Source organism: Micromesistius poutassou, assembly GCF_964030765.1.
Source record: "Micromesistius poutassou genome assembly, chromosome: 12".
NCBI classification, from domain to species: domain Eukaryota; kingdom Metazoa; phylum Chordata; class Actinopteri; order Gadiformes; family Gadidae; genus Micromesistius; species Micromesistius poutassou.
Window position 1 is genome coordinate 16,259,849 of NC_140282.1, and position 20,324 is coordinate 16,280,172.

The following is a 20,324-nucleotide window of genomic DNA, read 5'->3' on the forward strand; positions in this document are numbered from 1 at the left end:
TTTCTCGCTAAAAACTAAATTTCCCGTTTCTTTGTTACATTCGAAAGCAGATTTCATAATTGGATTACTATCTTTAACTGATTTTTAACGGACTAGCGACAAAGTCTGTGTGTGCGATTACCACTGGTACTTTGAGTGGATGATGAAGACAGGCCTGTCAGGAGGAGGAGGAGACAGTCGAAGGTACTGCATTTGGCCTTTATTTGACGCACAATGCTATTGTGCTTGGCCATTGAGGTTGTGTTCCCCCCTTTACAAATGATTTTCACCCTTTTTGCCCGTTCAGCCATCCTCGAGAGCAAAGTTAACTGCCAGACTTCACTTGTTTTACTTTTAATACCTTTTAAAAGTTTGCTTACAATTCCATTCAAAAACATTGGCGGACACGCTGCAGTGTTTGGATTGATTTCATTTAAATGCCGTGACGCGACTCGAGGGACACAACATTACGTTACAGGGACAAAAAAAAAAGAATGACGGGGCTCAATAGTGGCATCGATAAACCCAAATGTTAATGATTTTCGGGGTTTTGAAAAAAGTGGATCCGGGTCCTTGATAGAACCGGGTTTCGATCCCCATCCCTAGTCAGCAAGTGTGTCTTGTTGTGTTTATTCAGGCACCACATTGCACATCACCTCCCTGTCTGATTATTAATTGGCTGATGAGACATGAAATTTGGGCTTATTTGCATAATATAGATTCAGGCTCATCCATTCTGTCACGTCACCGTCTCCCATCGAGCTACCCAGCATGCATAGCAGCAGCCGTGATGTATTTCCAATACAAATCACCTTTTGAAACTTCATTAGTCGAGCCCTTATGCCCTTTACTCTCCCCATTTCCCTTCCTCTTTCTTGCTCAATCTCTCACTTTTCTTCCCCCTTTTTCCTCACTCACTACTTTTTTTCGAATTCAAACCCAATCATTACCTCATCTTTTTAAATAACTTTCCTTCTCTCTGTCTTTCACTCTATTTAAAAGGAAAAACGTTATTGCCTTTCTGACCCTGCCAACAAATATTGACATCTCCAAAGCAGATGAAGAATAATTAAACAAAGGAGAATGTTATAGTACTAAAACATTAAAAACTACAAAACAGCCAAACGTGTTTAAAAAAGTTCAATATGAAGGTATATAAAAATATCTAGAAATATATGGGGTTGAACAATATGCAATAGTGATAAACAACATTGCAAAATACACAGCTAAATGTAAGAAAAAAACGCTAAGATTGTATTTATCTTGGACTGGACATTTTGGGAGTCACAGCAGCAGAAGTACAGGATGGTAAAATATTGAATATGAGTGTGAGGTACCGACGTGGTCACCCCAAGTATTTGGGATGCAGACTCACTGGACTGGACAGTAACAAGGGGTGGCAATTCAGTTGAAAAAAGGAGTGAAGTTTTATTTTCTTCAACAAAGGCAAAAAATAAATAGAGAAAAAAAAAATAATAATAATAAATCCAGTGTTCCAAATATAAATGAATGTTTCAAAAAATAGCTTTTAGCAACTTAGCATAGCTTAGCATACTTTAGCATAGCCTAGCATAGAGTTACTAGTACTGGCCTCACATCAAGCCAGCACCTGGCCTTACTCTACCCAACACAAAAAGACACACCCCTTAAATAAGGAAAGGAAATTGGACCAATCAAGGCCAGTTGGGCCATACCACTACCATGGGGAACATTTCATGGCCAAGGCTACAAATTCAATATAACTGAAGAGAAACTACATTGTAGGAAAACAAAATATCAACATTTCACTAAATAACCTATTACCAAATATATATATATATATATATACACACCCTTTGCATAACATATAAATATATACAAAACATCTGTTTACACGCAACACCCCCCCTGGGCTATTCCCTGTGCCCTCTGTCCTGAGATTGAACGACACACTGCCCCCTACTGTGGCGGAAGTATGGGGGCGAGGGGCGTTCACCTTCTCACAATGAAATATATACATATATACACAGATGTGTACAAAGAAAAACACAAATATGACAAATATCTCAGTCAACATAAAATAAGAGAATATATACATTTTTAGAATATGTAGAAAATAACATCATGCTATCATGTTACTTATAGTAGGATAATCTCTCTCTCTCTCATAGTCTCACTCTCTGACTTTCTCTCCAGGTTTGGGAGAGGCTATTGAGCTCTGAGGCTCCGAGGGTAAACGTGTTTATGGCCGTCCCCACTGTCTATTCCAAGCTGATCCTCCACTACCAGCAGCATCTGACACAGCCCAATGTCAGGGACTACATCAGGGCTGTCTGTCAGGAACGCATCAGGTGCGAAACTAGGGGGTAGGGGACCAAGAGCTTAGGTAGGTGTGTGTGTGTGTGTGTGTAAAAGAGAGATTCCTGGAATGTGTGTCTTGTTTTATTCCTGGCCTTTTCCTGTTTGTGTGCATAGGTTGATGGTTTCCGGTTCTGCAGCTCTGCCCGTACCGGTGCTCCAGAGATGGGAGCAGATCAGCGGCCACACCCTGCTGGAGCGCTATGGAATGACGGAGATCGGCATGGCTCTGTCTAACCCCCTGCTGGGTCCCCGTAAACCAGGTAAACACACTCTGTCTAACCCCCTGCTGGGTCCCCGCATACCAGGTACACACACTCTGTCTAACCCCCTGCTGGGTCCCCGTAAACCAGGTACACACACTCTGTCTAACCCCCTGCTGGGTTCCCGCAAACCAGGTACACACGCTCTGTCTAACCCCCTGCTGGGTCCCCGCAAACCAGGTACACATGCTCTGTCCAACCCCCTGCTGGGTCCCCGTAAACCAGGTACACACGCTCTGTCTAACCCCCTGCTGGGTCCCCGCAAACCAGGTACACACACTCTGTCTAACCCCCTGCTGGGTCCCCGTAAACCAGGTACACACACTCTGTCTAACCCCCTGCTGGGTCCCCGCAAACCAGGTACACACGCTCTGTCTAACCCCCTGCTGGGTCCCCGCAAACCAGGTACACACACTCTGTCTAACCCCCTGCTGGGTCCCCGTAAACCAGGTACACACACTCTGTCTAACCCCCTGCTGGGTCCCCGCAAACCAGGTACACACACTCTGTCTAACCCCCTGCTGGGTCCCCGCAAACCAGGTACACACACTCTGTCTAACCCCCCGCTGGGTCCCCGCAAACCAGGTACACACACTCTGTCTAACCCCCTGCTGGGTCCCCGCAAACCAGGTACACACACTCTGTCTAACCCCCTGCTGGGTCCCCGTAAACCAGGTACACACACTCTGTCTAACCCCCTGCTGGGTCCCCCCAAACCAGGTACACACACTCTGTCTAACCCCCTGCTGGGTCCCCGCAAACCAGGTACACACGCTCTGTCTAACCCCCTGCTGGGTCCCCGCAAACCAGGTACACACACTCTGTCTAACCCCCTGCTGGGTCCCCGTAAACCAGGTACACACACTCTGTCTAACCAACTGCTGGGTCCCCGTAAACACACACAGACACACAGACAGACAGACATTTTAGAGGTGACGTAGAAGCTTCACCGATTCAAATCTAAAATTGTGCGTGCGTTAAGGAGGTGCGTCCACACCAAAAGAGAAGCACATCTTTGGTGCGGCGGGATTACGTACAATGCAAGTCAATGTAAAGATGTGAATATACACATATTTCTCGCAATGCATCACCAGCGGCAATAGCTCAGGGGGGTGGCAATAGCTCAGGAGGTAGAGCGGGTTGGCTGGTGACCGCAAGGTTGCTGGTTCGATCCCTGGCTCCTCCTCCTAGAGTCGTGGTGTCTCTGAGCAAGACGCCTCACCCTAACTGCTCCTGACGAGCTGGCTGTTCGTGGTTGACTCCGCCGTCTGTGTGTGAATGTGTGCATGAATGGGTGAATGTCAGTCAACACTGTAAAGTGCTTTGGATAAAAGCGCTATATAAATGAGGACCATTTACCAGTGCCGCAAATGGCCCTAATGACCATGAGTGAACGGTGCAAAATGTGCGCTATTCTACTTAAATTTTCCTTATTCATATGTTCAATTAAGTTCAAATATTTCGACCTCAGCCCGACATTCCTGTGAAGGTATTTCATAATACATATGTATAGGCCCTAAACCTCTTGGAACACTTCACGTCAACTAAGTTGAGGTAACGGCAGCCATCATCACAATTGCCAAATATGGGACGACCGAATTATCGTTCATTCATATTTTTTTTGTTGGATATTCAAATACAAATACAAATGACAGGTTATTAATGGACTGGTGTGGTCTGACTTTGGTTATCGTTGATTGGGTGAAAAAGGTTCATGATTAACTTTGTCTTTTACAGTGTTGTAGAGTTCAGGAAAAGCTTTGTAAAAAATGTCCTTTGAACCACTAAAATGGGACATTTTACAGTGTAATAAAATACAACAGCCTAAAATGTGGCGTTACAACTTTACTCAATATTTACTGTCAATTTTAATCGATACACGTCTACAGTGGGGTGGAGTTTTGACTCCTTTGGCCATCCATACAAACCCACACACACACACACCTACTTCCGCTCTGGTGTTTGGTACTAAAATATGTTGTTGCATGGATGTTTCCACTGCAGCCACAACCAGAACTTCAGATGTTGGTACTGCTAGGGCTGTACATTTCTGGTCGGTTGGTGAATTGGTTGGTCGATAATGCACAAGTTTGTTCAAACTGTCATTGGTTGGACAATTGCTGGTTTTCCTTTACAAAGTGCAAAAGCACTACTTAATCCATTATTTTCAGGGGTAGGAAGGCCAGGAAGACCAACTATAAGACTTACAAGACAGGAGGTCAAAACACCCCAGTTTCGGAAACTGAACCCGCACGACCTAATGGAGACTGATAGTTGTAACCTTTCTGAACATTGATTGTTCAAAGATTTGGTCATATTTCAGTAAAAAGGTTTCCTTTGGTTGACTACAGCAGTAGATATGTCGCTATAGCAGAGAAAAGTCAAGTCATGGCCCAGAACTTGATTATCCTGCTTGATTAGTTTTTGTTGATTGAGGGAAAAGGGTCTGTTTTTAATCTGATGTCTGGCTTCATTAACTTTTAGGGCAATTTGAGATGCAAATTACGATACCCTAGAAGACACTTCTTAAATCACATTGTTTTATTTCAGTTTGTAACACTTTAAAATAAGGCTGAATCCCGATACTGCCCTTAACCCAAAATCTCAACCCTACACCTCGCTGTTGTGCGTTCACGCGCAGCGTAGTCTTGCCCCAAAAGTCATTTTATTAAGGGGTAAGGGGTTAGGTGGAGGGCACCTTAAAGTTAAGATTTTCGATGGGCACACAACGGGGGGTGTAGCTCGCTCCCGCAATACCTTGCGAGAAAATGGAAAATCAAGAAAAATCCTAGGCAAGATGGCGGGCGACAGGATCGAAAACCACAAATGTAAGTGTTTTCTATGTTAATAATCATTAAATAAATGATGATGACCATTGCGTTATCATTATGCCGTTTCAATGTTGTATAGGCATTTACTTTATTACCAGCACAACCATCAAAACTCCCGGCCGCCGAGCCCCGCAGCCGGACTTCAATAAATCTGAAGTCCAGTCGATTCTCGTGCACGAGTTTAGAAGCGGTCAGTACAGTGATTGGTTGTTGAGTGCCGGCGGTCTCGTTGAAACTCCCCTGCAACTTCAAACGAATCAACGAAAAATAAGGAAATTAAGTCCTATCAAATAGTTATGGACAGTGCAGTTAGCAGAATACACACATGATGACACGTTTGTCAGACCACGATAATGACGTTGTATGCACGTTAAAGAGAGAGAAAGCAAACAATAAAAATACGTCAATTGCATTATATCAAGGAGGTAATAAAAAGCACCCTGCAAACTATAATCCAATGAGCTTTTTCCCAGCACTTGGCCCGACAAATTTGCCAAATAAAAATGAGTTTGCATATATGTTCAGGGGGGGGGGAAATGCAGTCGAAGAGGCCTAAAAATAATAATAATAAACATAGCAAAAACAATAGGGACCTACCAGTCCTGGCATTTTGGCTCGGTCCCTAATAATAATAAACATAGCAAAAACAATAGGGACCTTCCAGTTCCTGGCTCGCTCCCTAAAAAACATTAACAATTACAATAGGGTGCCTCGCACTTTGTGCTTGTTACATAATAAATTGATTTTATATAGCGCCTTTCAGGATACTCAAGGTCGCTTCACAAGAGCGGGAGGTGAGGGTGTGTGTGTAGGTGAGTGAGTGAGAGTGCAAGTGCACAAGGCGCTGGGTGGGGTCGTGGGTTAGAGGCCACAGGCCACAGAGAAAAGGTGTGCTATCGTGTGCTTTTTGAAAGTCTCCACGGAAGGGGCACAGCGAATGTGGGGGGGGAGCTGGTTCCACAGAGTGGGGGCGGACACGCAAAAGGCCCTATCCCCAAAGGTCTGGAGTCTAGTGCGGGGATTTGCCAGCTGGTCCTTGTCAGAGGACCTGAGGGACCGCAGGGGGGTGGGGGGGTGGAGGAGGTCAGAGAGGTAACGGGGGGCCAGAGCGTGAAGGGACTTGTATACTAAATTGCTCTTCTTCTGTTCTACTTAGGGATTCAAACACTTCATCTTACAACCTAATTAAGAAAATAATGTTTTACAACAAATGTGCAGCAAATGACTAAGGAGTCAACATCACTGCATTGGGCAAATATTAATCCAGGAACCAACATGTGTTTCACTGTCAAATTTTTTGTTAGAATGTATAGTAGTAATAAAGCTATTGATTATACTAACGTTTTTGTATTTCTTTGAAGAAGTTTTCCTCTCTGCTTGGCATTTTGGCGCAATTTCTACAAGTGCAAAGATATATTTTTTTATTAAATATACACATTGCTCAGTCAATGAACACACAGTTATTGCCATTATCTAGAGAAATCTCTGTTAGAAAGTTACATCTGAAATATAAGATAGCAACAACATCACTACTGACCACTGTGAGGACACTGTTTCATGTCAAACTGATTGTTTGGCCTGAATTTATGATTTGGTATCAGAGGCTTGAAAAGCTACGGCTGAACCAAAGCCATTAATAACGGCAATGTTCATGAAATTTATGTAATATGAAACCTTTTAAATCTGAATTGTTCAAACATAAATTTTTACATTTCTTTCACACTCAAAATGCAGGCATTTTCTGCATTTTTTGATGTCAAAGATTGTTCATATGTGTGAAACTGCATAGAAATAGCATGTATTGCATGCATGTATTATTGTGGAAACATGTATACAACATGTCCATAGGGGCTGCATGAATGAACACTGTAGTAGGCTATGGCATGCGTTAAAATAATAATAATAATAATAATAATAATAATAATAATAATAATAATAATAATAAACTTGAGCGTATATTCGTATATTATATGTTTTAACAGATGGGTGCGCACCCATCTGTTAAAACACACGCAAACTAAACACGTAACGCATAATACAGTCCATCGCGATGTATATTTAACACGCATGGGGTGTGGGGGGACACATGCATATTATGAACATAAGTCGATAACGATAATGTATACAATACTGGTAAACAATGTTTGTTAATGTATTAGCGCATATCATTATTATTATATCATTAAATAGACCCACAGTTGCGGCCACAGGACTGCGTCCGCATATCATATATGCGTTAAGTTCTCTTTGCCGAAATGTACATAATGACTCAGTGTTTCTGAAGTTGGAGAAGAAAATGCTATTCCATGTGTAAATTAGGCCTTTTATTTGGCCTTAAACTGAAGTTTGAAATTCATGTGGTCATGCATCTGTCTCAGCGGAGACTGCAAACGCGCTGTCAAATATCAACTCGTCAAGTCAAATGCGCTGGGTCTTAAAGGGGATGGTTCATTGGTTTATTGCACGTTATGCCCAAAACACCTACGGGTTTCAGACCAACCCATTTTAGATTTGCGTCAGGCGCAAGAGTCATTTATCCGCCGTCATAATAGCAACATCGTCATAGAACCGCCCACAAAGCCAGTTCCGTTAGACTGCCTAAATAGGGCCCTAAAAGTGCTTACCCAATCGGGTAATATTAATATATATTTGAAAGTTATTCAAAATGCTTCAGGTTTTTAATAATTATTTTACTTGTTTACATCAATGTACATTAAAGTTAAAAAAAACATTTAAAAAAAACATTGTGGTATATGACAATGTATTTTATTTGATATTCACTTTATACAGCAGGCTACCTACTGCACTGTACATGGAATGCTGATGTTTATCTTATACTTAGTGTGTGTGTGTGTGTGTGTGTGTGTGTTCATGACAGGTGCGGTTGGAGTTCCCCTACCTGGCGTAGAGGTTCGCATCGTCCTTGATAACGGTAGCAGCAGCATCGTTGTTGCGGAAGGCAACCACAGAAACTGCCAGGTAATGACATCTGTACACCTGTATCGCCAGTAGGTCACCATTGTTAAGAGATGGAAGGGGATGGTAACTTGATAACAAATGTGTACAATTGCCTATCCCACACTCAACGGAACACAATAAGACGTGAATGATGATTATAGTTTGAACACTACCACAAACACTCACTTTCTCACCTTTCTTTCTCACACACACACACACACACACTAAGAAGTCTTTGTGTGGGTCTGTCTGCAGGTGTGTCCCGGTCTTGAGGGGAAGGAAGGCGATCTGTTAGTCCGAGGAGAGACTGTATTTAAGGAGTACTGGAACAAACCACAAGAGACCAAAGAGTCCTTCACTGCTGATGGATGGTTCAAAACAGGTACCCACACCACACCAGGAGCACTAAACCACACGATACTGTGTTGCAGCGGCGTATAGTGTGTGTGTATAAGTTGTTGTTTTTAGATTTGTACTTTACTTGAGTATCTACATTTCTAGCAACTTAGTCAGGTAAGTCAAAATCAGATACTTTAAGACTTTTAGTAGTATTCGATTGGGTGAATTTTACTTTTAACATCAGAAGTTTACCATCAAAAGACTCATTTCCTGGGAAGATATCTGTACTTCTATTCAAGTGTGGCTTTCAGGTACTTCTTCCACCACTGCTGTGTTGTTTACCACACGTATCTACACCATATCTATCACACATATCTACACCAGGTTACCGACACCTGTACCCACAACCCAGTAGCACGCGGTTTTGTGCTCATGCTCACGAAAATGTATCTGTTGAATCGTGTCCCAGAGCGCACCTAGAGTCGTTCGTGCTACACAGAACGAAATGTAAAGCAGCTCAGCTGCCACACTTAACATCGTTATGGCAATACTGTATGGCATACAGACTATGGCAATGAGGTGCTACAATGTTGGCAACATTGTAGCACCTCATTGTCAGAGCCTAGGGGCTCACAAATCTCCAATCCGACACTGTACAAGTCTTCAAGCTTGAATTCTGTATGTTCTCATACATATATGCAGGTCTTTAAAAAGTGCAAAGAGCTTTCATTTTTTTTTTTTCAATGTTGCCCACAATCAGCCATGCTGATTGTCTGATCGCTAACTATTTTACTGTATAGTCATTTAGACACTTTTATCCAGGCTGACTTACATCAACTTTGTAGAAACATGTCCTTAAAGAGCAGTGTTAGCGGTATCTTCTTATCTTATCTGCCTTGCTGATTGCAAAGGAAATCCTAAATTTGGGTGTAGGACAGGGTAGCTAAACATTTAAAAATGTGTCAGTCAAAAACAGTCGGAGCAAGATGTGGCAAATGCGTTTGACGGACATGTTCCGCGCTGAAGGGGATTTTAAAAAGTGACGGGAGTGGAAGAGCGGGGCCGGGGTGTGAGTGTGTGTGTGTGAGCCAGAGGCAGAGCAGGACGGAGAGAGATGAACAGAGCAGAGTCCTGTAGGCCTACGGGTCTTATTTTGCAAACCTGCAACCGGCGCCCACACCCACAATACTTAAAACCGCATCCGACCCGTGTTCCGACAGTAGTCTTCAAGCTTGAATTCTGTATGTTCTCATACATATATGCAGGCCTATAAAAAGTGCAAAGAGCTTTTTTTTTTTTTTTTTCAATGTTGCCCACATTCAGCCATGCTGATTGTCTGATCGCTAACTATTTTACTGTATAGTCATTTAGCAGACACTTTTATCCATGCTGACTTACATCAACTTTGTCAACTTTTATTTTGCAAACCAGCAACCAGCGCCCACACCCGCAATACTTAAAACCGCGTCCGACCCGTGTTCTGACAGTAGCGCAAATTACATTCCGCACCCGACCAGACCAGACCCGCTATAAATTGATATCGACGCACGACCCGCACCCGAAGGAAAATTAGACACATTAGATGGAACGTCGGGGAATTACACAGTCTGGTGTTTGGCCTGGTGTTTTAGATCACCATCATCAAAAAAAAGCACATCATCCACTGTTGACGGTTTTAGTTGACTCCTCCTCCTCCTGAATATCATAACCAGCACCGGAGAAGTCTCGCTCGCTCGCTGCGCTGGATGCACTGAGCAGGGATGGAGAGGATAAATCTGGCAATCTGAGCAATATTGGGAAATGAACGACCGTGCTCTCCCCACCGCGATAACGCACCAAAAGAGTCATCTTTAGGTGTTTTGTAATCAATGTAAGCAGCAACTTCGTCCCGATACTGCGGAGCCTCATCACTGGAGTCCTCTACGTCTGATGCAGTGCGCTCTGCTGACACACAAGCTCGCTTCTCGGCCGGGGGGGAACTGCTCTCATCGTTTTGAAATGCAGGCGTATTTTGTAGATGTGTGATTAATAAAGATTTTTTTATTTGCACGTGAGGCCTGAAAATTGAAAATTGCAATCGCAAAACACGCGACGCAACTCGCGCTGTGCAGGCGTCCGACCCGACCCACACCCGCGTCCAACACAATACATTATTTTTCACCCGTTTCATCCAAATTGTGCGGGAACCCGTCCAGGAGTCTGAGGCAGAGTGAGGAAATAGCAGGCGGCAGGCACTTTTTTTTGGAGCAAATGCGCTGTAATTTCACCGCAAATGAACTATATCGATGTTGACGATAGCGTCTCGTTCCATATCTTGTTTGAAAAAAATAGTGATATATTTCAAATATCGATATACCGCCCAGCCCGTGTGTGTGTGTGTGTGTGTGTGTGTGTGTGTGTGTGTGTGTGTGTGTGTGTGTGTGTGTGTGTGTGTGTGTGTGTGTGTGTGTGTGTGTGTGTGTGTGTGTGTGTGTGTGTGTGTGTGTGGACACATACTCTGCTACTGCTCTTAAGTTAGTACTGAAATACCAGCCACTGGTGAGTCGTACATGCTAGGTTACCAATGCAAACTTATATCTTGTGTGTGTGTGTGTACCTCTCTCAGCCCTCAGGTCTCGCCCCCCCCTAGCCGGAATGGTCCTCTCCCATAGTTATCACATCCTGATGTGACCTGCAGTATGTTCACCCTGTAGTGGTCCATACCACAGCGCCAATCATGCCATTTAAAAGTGTTATTTCACAATCTTTCCACCCAACGTGTTTGTCTCCATGGAATAACTTGTCACAATAAGAACAGCAAAATGACAAAAATCAAATGGTCTCCTTAAAAACTACATGACATGAGAATACCTTCTAATTTATCTGCGAATTTCTCTAGGCCAAACATACAGTTTAATGCTTGTTTTACCAAAACAATTTGATCTTATCGCTATATTTAACTGGGTGGATGTTATTCGGACCATACATAACACAGAATAATAACTAAGATTAGGTCATTGCACTATTGCCCATCAAATCCTAAATCATCTAATCCCTCTTGCATCATCCCACCGTTAAGACCCTAGTTGACTTTTTTTGACATGGAAATACACCACATTATGGTAGCAAGATTGAAGCCACTCTAAAAAAACTTTACATCTGTTAGGAAGGCACTTGGTATCAGATCAATATATGCGTGTTTAACAACTTGTACAGGTATATACACCGCCTTGCAGTGAAAACCTTATGCTGATTATTAGTTTGTGCACAATGCTGAAGCTACCTCTGGTCTACATTGAGAGACCAACAGGACATATGAGATGAACAAAGATACTTTGAAGCCACTTTGAAAGTGTCTCTGTTAAAGGCAGTTTTCTTGGTAGACAGGGGTGGAGGAAGATGATGAAGAAGATGAGGATGGCATGTTGCTGACATACAGCAGTGTTTCTTTGGGTGAGGTGAAGGGGGTGAGGGAGGAGCTTCAATGGAGAGCAAGAGTTGAGATGGGATAAGCTGGAGAGTCTGAACTATGGAGCGTGAATGGCAGCTCTATAGGGAGCCTGTCAACAGCTCTCTTATTCTCTCTCTTGCTCTCACAACTTCTCGCTCTCTCAATCGTAACCTCTTCACTTGCTCATCTATGGCACTGCCTCTCCTCCTATCTGTCTATCATCCCCTTTCTTTTGCTCTCTCTCCCAACCCCACTTTCACTTTCTACCACAATCTCTCACTCTCCCTCTGGCATGAGATCTTAGTTGGGATTAAACAGAATTAAAATTATACTTTTAACTTTACACTTAGGTAGGGTAATGTCACGTCTACGGCCGGGGGGGGAAATCAATTTACATAACAACCACATTTCTTATTTTCTATGAATCTGAATTGATTGACAAATTCCTTAAATCCCACTCTCTGCATGGTTACGCCTCTCGTAAGGAGTGGGCAACACCAAGATGACATCCGTCTTGGAGTCGTTATCTGCCGTCTGCAAGAAACGTAATCAGTTACATTAACATAAAGCCGTCTAATTGTGTTACATATCACTCTTGCGTGATATTAATTAGTAGCAAAATGAATCCATGGCAGACCTGAAGGATGATATATAATGGTAGAAGTGCTTTTTCGGGGCTTGCCGATCCACTATTCATTGTCATTAATGCTTGCATCACCATGCCAACTGCCTTAACGCATTAATATTCATGTATGCTAACAGTGTCTGTGAGGGGCAGACCTCAGTAACAATGTGTACATGTTCTCAGAGTAGATGTTTCCATTGTTGCCCCATTTAGTTAATTCTGTGACAGGAAAATGTAACAGGCTTTTCATTAAACAATGGAAACTAATGGTTTATTGCAAAGAAATAAAAAACAGTGACTAACCATTTGCATATATAAAAAAAGAGTACTGACTGATTAAAATGATGACTTCATGTACTTTGTAATTTTAATGTGAAATGGGATGTGTGCCCTTTTGCAACTGGGGTGCGGTTATATCTAGCAAAATTAACAAAATTATATATTTAAAGCACGCATGCACACTCACACACACACTCACACACACACACACACAGATGTGGGTTAGCTAGTGAGATTTAGTTACATGCATTGTTCCACATTGCAGTTATGATGAGAGGAGAGGAGGAGGCTGCTGTTAAGGTCGAGAGACGAGAACAAGTCCATGCCCAATTACGTGACTTAATACAATAATGAACTTAAACGCTGCATTAAACGCTGTACGTAACAATTACATGACTTACAGTAAAACATAAAATATTCAAAGTATAGGCCTATTGCAAGCTTGGTAAGATATCTCGGTTAATAGGGTCATCATTACTCACAACTAGGAATAAAGCTCACCGCACAAACTATGTAGCACTCACCAACAAACAGCGATGTAGTGGCAAGCCAAAAACAATCGTTACCCTGGCAACGGCAAACAAACTTTTTTCAATCTGTTTTATTCACGATCTGTTGCATTTGGTTGCTCGTCATTGGCGCCATATGCCGTCAATCCCTTAACTCCCCTAAATTCGATATAGCTCACTACATGTTCTACTTTGACGTGTAGCTCATGCCAGCCAACAAGCCAGTGCAGAGTTGTCCACACGTTGACAATGATGCGATCCACTATTGATAGTGTTTTCCATACATTGACTATTTAAAATGGGTAAAATTGTAATTCATTGTGGATCTACACTCAACACATTGATTTGCTCTCGCTCTTTCTCTTCCGAACCCTTCCCCCCTCCTCTCCATGCACACGTTGAATAAAATCATGCAAGGGATGAAGGGTTGTTGTTGGCTTTCAGAGGAGACGGCTGGCCAATTCCGGATTGATTCTGCTATTATATTAGGGATGCAAGAAATATTGAAAAACTCAAATCGAATACACAGTCTTAAAGCTGACCCCACACTACAAAGATAAATGTCCCGATATCGTGCCCGATTTGCCCCTTACGAGAATCGGGGTGGCGTTCCCATGGCAGCCGAATCGGGACGAAAATCGTCCAAGATTATCCTGTCTGCCGTAGTGTTCTAAGATAGAATCTGATAAACTTAACACCACCCGATCTCAAAATCGGGGTTATCCAACATGATACATATTTTCCTCACTTTTCAATTTTCGTTTCCAAATATTTATTTAAAAACGAAAATATCTGTTTTAGTGCATGTGTGTTAAATGAAATGGTTTTATATCTTAAACAAATTCCGTTGCAAATAGGCGCACAGCATCAATTTCATAAGTTAAAAAAAGTAAGTCGGACACATTTTGCAGATTATAAATTGATATGAGACATTGTAAACGTTCACAATCCTGCTCTATGATCTGGGATATTTTGTTTATTATCATTTCTATTAACTTCTACGTGGCGCACACGCAACACTAGCCGCGTTTACATGGACACTTCTGTTCTAAAATCTTACAATAGAATTAATAAATTATTAATTAATGAAATAATACTTGTAGTATTATTAATTAATTAATAGAATTTATTATCTCGCACCAGTGTGCGCCCCAGGCCAATGGTATGGCTTTTCTGTTTTTTTATCACCACATGATTGGACAATTCAGCGAATCAATCAAATAGGCTACCTCCCTCAGCAACACTCGCGCAACACAACTACAGCAGAGAAGAGATGGATCGCTAACTAGCAGAGAGTTGTAAAAGCACTTTCCACCCATTTCAGTGGAGGAATTGGACTCCCCAAGCAATGTTATACTTAAAAGGAGCAAGTAAGTTACATATTAATTGAGTCTTTCAGCCTGTAGCATATAAACAAAATAAAGCAACTGTTCCATATTTGTAACTGCATTTGAAATAGCCATTGAGATACAAAAATGGACGCTATAGGACAGTGATCATTATTTGCCTCAATATAATGATAACAACAATGGGTAAGCTTGTAGCTGTAGGCTATGAATCTGAATGAATAATAGGTAATAGGTAGTAGCCATCCCCAAAATGCACCAGAATACAGGAAATCAAATAATTTTTTTCTATTACTGCGCCCCACCAAAATGTTTTATCACCAGTTCAAATGCGCTGGCTCTTAAAGATGGAACTCTCATTGGTTTATTGCACGTTACGCCCAAACCACACAGCAGGTTTCAGACCCACAAAGCTACTTCTGTTTCACCCTAAATCTAGGGCGAAACAGAAGAATCAGAATCTCAAAAAGTATGTTCTCACTCTTTTCATCAACCTTGTATTTTGTTATTATTTGATTGATTTGACCGACATTGAGTTTGTCTCCCTTCATCGATGCGTGTTGAATGTTGCTGGTGTGTCCTTTGGTTTCAGAACTTCCCTTGCCCTCTACACTAGTCTGCTGTTTGTTGTTGCTGTTCCTTTGCCTAAAGCCCCTGAATACCGGGAAAGCCCAGAGCAATTAGGGACCTTATCGTTTTAATTAAGAAAGCCATTCGACCATATCTACCGCCGTGCAATAACACGCATAATGGCTGTGCTAGAAATACTTCAGGCACAGCACACAATGTACTTATATTATTATTCCCAGTACACACCTTTCTAAAGGGGACAGCCACTGAGTTTCCCTCTATTACTGCCCCCTAATGAGTTCAAAGGTCAAAGCAAGTTGCAACGTCACCAGTTCAACTCTACTCCTCCCCTTCCCCCGGCCTAAAACATCTTCCGTAATGATACTCTAGCCCAGCACACACAGACAGACTTACAGACGCTCCTTTGACACAAACACAAACTGACGCCCACGACGTGCTCAGGTGCTTAATCGTTGTGTGTATTTGTCGCGCTACTCTCCCACAAGCGTTTACGTGAGAACAGAGCCACACAGCGTGACTCCAGCACTCCCCGTCTCACTTCCTCTGCTCTTCTGAGGTGATGGGATGCTGTTAGAGGAGGAGGAGGAGGAGGTTGGGCCAAAAAACAATCGTTCCTCCTCTGCTCCGCCCCCCTCCTCATACTCCTCGTCCTCCTCCTCCTCCTCCATTTACACCTAGGCACTCGGAGCAGGTGTCTGGGTGCTTACTCCAGTAGGGTTGATGTTTACTATCCCCCTCCTCTCCCCCTTCTCCCCCCCCCCCCCCCCTCCTAACCAATCTCCTCAGAGGTGGGGGTGACGGTAAAAACCACCCTGGGAGACTGGGAGATAACACCCAGACACTCCTATTCTCTCTCTCTCCTCTCCTCCTGTTCCTCCACTACTCCTCCTCCTCCTCCCCTGCCACCCTCCCTCCATCAGCACGGCGCAGTGGACTGTGAAGACATTCCCGATATCTAAATTTACCCACTGTATCAATCTTGTTTAATAGAGTGGAGTGCTCGCGGTTGCGCCGCGGCGTGCCGAGCCGGCGTGCGGAGAGAGAGCGGTCGGGGTGGGTTGGCGGGGTGGCGGCGGTGGCGGCGGCGGTGGTGGTTGCTGCCGGGGCCGCGGCTGATAAATGGTTTGCGCGGAGGCGACGGGCACACGTGATATATCATGAAATATGTATGATTTATCCCTGCTAATAAACAGGAATGCAGTGTGTGATGTATGGGGACAGATGGGCTGTCATCTGCTGTTACCACGGCGACCAAGAAGATTAAGGTGGGGGGGGGGGGGGGTGGGGGGGGGGGAGACAGACGGCAGGAAGTAGGTGGAGGCCAGGCGGCAGTGTCTGTGCAGGCAGGCGGTTCTGCTGATATGGGTTATCAGCAGAACTAGTGCAGTACTACATGAGTACTTGCTGTCAGTACTCGCTGTACCATGTGGTATTTTCGAGCAAAAATAGTACTGTAACATATTATTAAAGCACTAGTATTTAAGGTGTTTTTATTAATCAGTAATATCCATATCAAACAGTGCTAGTTGTTTTTTGGTCAGTAATGGTTAATGTAAGACAATAGTAAGATACTATTGATACACTTCTGTTGCAATGGTTGCTTCACAGACACACACACACACACACACACACAGTCCTTCTCTGTCCTTGTCTTTGCCCCCTACCCCACCCTACCCCTTGTTACAGCCCAAATGTACGCACTTCTCGCTCTCTTTGTTTGCGGCCAAACTGACAGGGATATTCTCTGATATTATGAATCTTAAAGACCGTGCCGGGTTCTCAGACTCTCTGGTACTTCCACAACAAGTAAAGACTCGTAGTGTGGGTTATCTCGGCCATGGGGGAGAAGGCTCTTTCAATGTAGTCACATAAATATTGTCAGCTGATCATGTCCTCTCAAGATTATTGTGTAAGAGACTGGGGGGGCTTAGCCCCTAGCAGTCTATAAAATGAGCAAGCCCTGTGAACGCCAAAAAATTGTCATCACATCTTTAAAGTGCTTCTTTAATTCTTGATTTATTACAGTAGAGAGTATGGCAGAGAATCTATCAGGGCCTGTTTTAAAGAGGTGTGGACTCGAGTCACATGACTTGGATTCGAATCAGACTTGAGTCATGAATTTGATGACTTTAGACTCAACTTGACTTGAGAATGTAAAGAGACTTGCAACTCTACTTGGACTTTAACATCATAACGAAAACCTAAAGATTAAAAAAGTATGTTGACGTGGACCGCTCTATCGCTCTGTACATGTGTGCATCTTGTAACGTGGGGATGGTGCAGGTTAAGGTTACGGTCATTTAGCAATAGCTCCGGTTAGCATGAAGTCACGTTAGGCAACCGGTGGGATTATCCTCACGGTGCTGTTATTATATACTTTGACCATATCAAGCCAGGTCTCAACGGCACTAGTTCTATTCAAGCATACATGTGTTCAAGTACATAGTCCGAGATCCCTGCCTACACCAACTCATTACAAACTAAAACATATAAAAAGGGAGACTTCACTGGTAGACTGCATAGTCACGCGTGGCAGAGCAGAGGTTCAGGTTCAACGTTAAATTGCACATCAAACAAAAGGGAGGTGCCACTTAGTGGCGCTACATGTTGAGTTAGGTCGCGCGACAAGTCACAAATCTGTCGCTGTATATATGTATGATTTGTGCAAGTTTTATCAGGTGAATTTAGTCGTGCGTGTATGAGGAAGTTGAGTGGTTGTGGAAGTACCAGAGAAATGGGAGAAGCTGACGTAGTCTATTCATAATATCATCCGGAGGCGCACACAGCTTTTGGCCGTGATATTATATTATATAGATAATTCTATATTATATTATATAATTTAATATAATATTATATATAGAGCTCCGGGAGTCTCAAACGGCAACAATCACTTTTTCCTCCAAGCTGCGGTTCACTCCGGACTGCAGGGAACATTTGGCCCGGCCGGTTGAACTCTGATTGGCTATTACGTTACGTCACTCAGGGAGTGAACACTGATTGGCTGTCATCACGCAACGCGAAGTTCAAATATTTCAACGCGAGCGAAAGTGTCCTATGTTAGAGCAGAATCTTTGATCTAGTAGTCCTTCTATGATACAGCAGAATCTGGGATCCAGTAGTTCTACTGAATCCAACTGCTAAATACTGCTGAGACTGACTTGCGCAAGTAGACAGCGCTTTCAGAAAGGGATTTATCTACAGTGACCAGGCTGCAAGGTGTTTGAATCCTCCACAGACACTTTTTTGGCTGTTTTACAGAAACAGTTTGTGTTGCTGTCACTAGCCAATCACGCGCTACCAGATCCCTTGTTTCCAGTAACATTGGACATGTGTTTGTCTCTCGCTGCCCGTGTTAGGAGACACAGCGGTCTACAAGGACGGAGTGTACTGGATCATGGGCCGCACCAGCGTCGACATCATCAAGAGCGGCGGGTACAAGATCAGCGCCCTCGACGTGGAGCGCCAACTACTGGCCCACCCAGACATTACAGGTGAGGAGAAGCCAACACACGGGTGATGGAGCAGATTTGTGTTCTTTACTTGGAATCGTCCCAGAGTGGTGGATGCAATTCTGGGAGAGTTTTGTGTCAAATGTGTGCGATATTTCAGTCGGATGCCAAACAACCACGTTTTCGTCTCTTGATTTAGATGGATGACGTCATTGTCTTTCTTGTCCTTCAGGATTGACGGAAAATCGTCTTTTATCGTAATTTTCAAGTTGCTGAACACATTATTTTTTTAGAAGCATAGGAGACAGAAATGGGGATAGAGAGCTGAGAAGAGCAGGACATTATTATTATACCTCTGACCAGTGTCCTTTGACCTTGGACAGACGTGGCGGTGATCGGTGTGCAGGACCAGACCTGGGGTCAGAAGGTGACGGCGGTGGTGGAGCTGGAGGGGGGGCACAGCATGACGCTGGATCAGCTCAAGGCCTGGGCCAGGTACTGAGTCTAGTCGGTAGGGTGTTGGACTCCCAGCCCAAAGGTTCTGGGTTCAAAGCCCAACGTGCACAGCATCCCTGTACACACCGTCCCAGAGTGGGAGGCCCCTAACCCCTCCCTGGTCTTTGATTAATCTGAACTCGGTCTCTATTTGAAAAAATCTATATACTGAAACCTTCTGCTGCTTGGGCTCAGCTGCCTTGCATTTCAGGTCCACCTGAGTTTTTCATTAATATCTCGGTAAGATGACAGATGGGGTGATCATGGTTTTTACATCACATTTCAGGAAGCTTATCATTATAGAAATGCAAAACAAGAACAGGTAGGAAAACTTTAGTGTTATTTTTTACATTTCCATCACCAATACATGAATAATATGATAATAATACCATAAGATGATAATTTGTATATACCCTTATGTTACCTCAGCTGGATGAAGGCTTGCTATCTGAAGTTAGCGAGGTAATGCTAGGGCAATGTTAGTTAAAGATGGCGAGCGAGGCAAAGGTTAAGATGGTTGCTTAGTTTCAAGTGCCTTGGCTCGAGCTGTCTCTTCAAATAACTCTCAGAATCAGTGCTCAGCAACAACCAACACAGGGATGGAGCGATGGGCAGTCAATACCTGCTGAAATAAATGGAATGGAAGCCACATATAGACACATATATACAACTCACTGACGTCCCAAAACTAGGTTACCTAAGGATAGTCATGATGTGCTGGAGGCAAAACCTGAGACACCAAAATAAACCAGTAAAACCACTGGTGCTGAACAACTAAACAGTTGGTGCGATCTGCTAGGTTCATCAGGCTGTTCTGTCTGCCTCCCAGACATGAGATGAGGAGAGAATCCATGAGAGCGAGGAAGAGGAAGAGGGAGAAAAAGAGAGTTAAA

General features: G+C 43.4%; 1 protein-coding gene across 2 annotated transcripts in view; it reads left to right on the top strand.

Moving 5' to 3' along the window:
- Positions 1 to 20,324, top strand: part of acsf3 (acyl-CoA synthetase family member 3) — a 32,686-nt gene that overhangs the window by 11,833 nt on the left and 529 nt on the right. For both annotated transcript variants that reach the window (XM_084476592.1, XM_084476593.1), the window contains exons 4-9: positions 2,155 to 2,309; positions 2,434 to 2,579; positions 8,289 to 8,389; positions 8,624 to 8,750; positions 18,844 to 18,978; positions 19,320 to 19,431. In XM_084476592.1, coding sequence (XP_084332718.1) covers positions 2,155 to 2,309; positions 2,434 to 2,579; positions 8,289 to 8,389; positions 8,624 to 8,750; positions 18,844 to 18,978; positions 19,320 to 19,431 — 776 coding nt within the window. The remainder of the gene's footprint in view (positions 1 to 2,154; positions 2,310 to 2,433; positions 2,580 to 8,288; positions 8,390 to 8,623; positions 8,751 to 18,843; positions 18,979 to 19,319; positions 19,432 to 20,324) is intronic.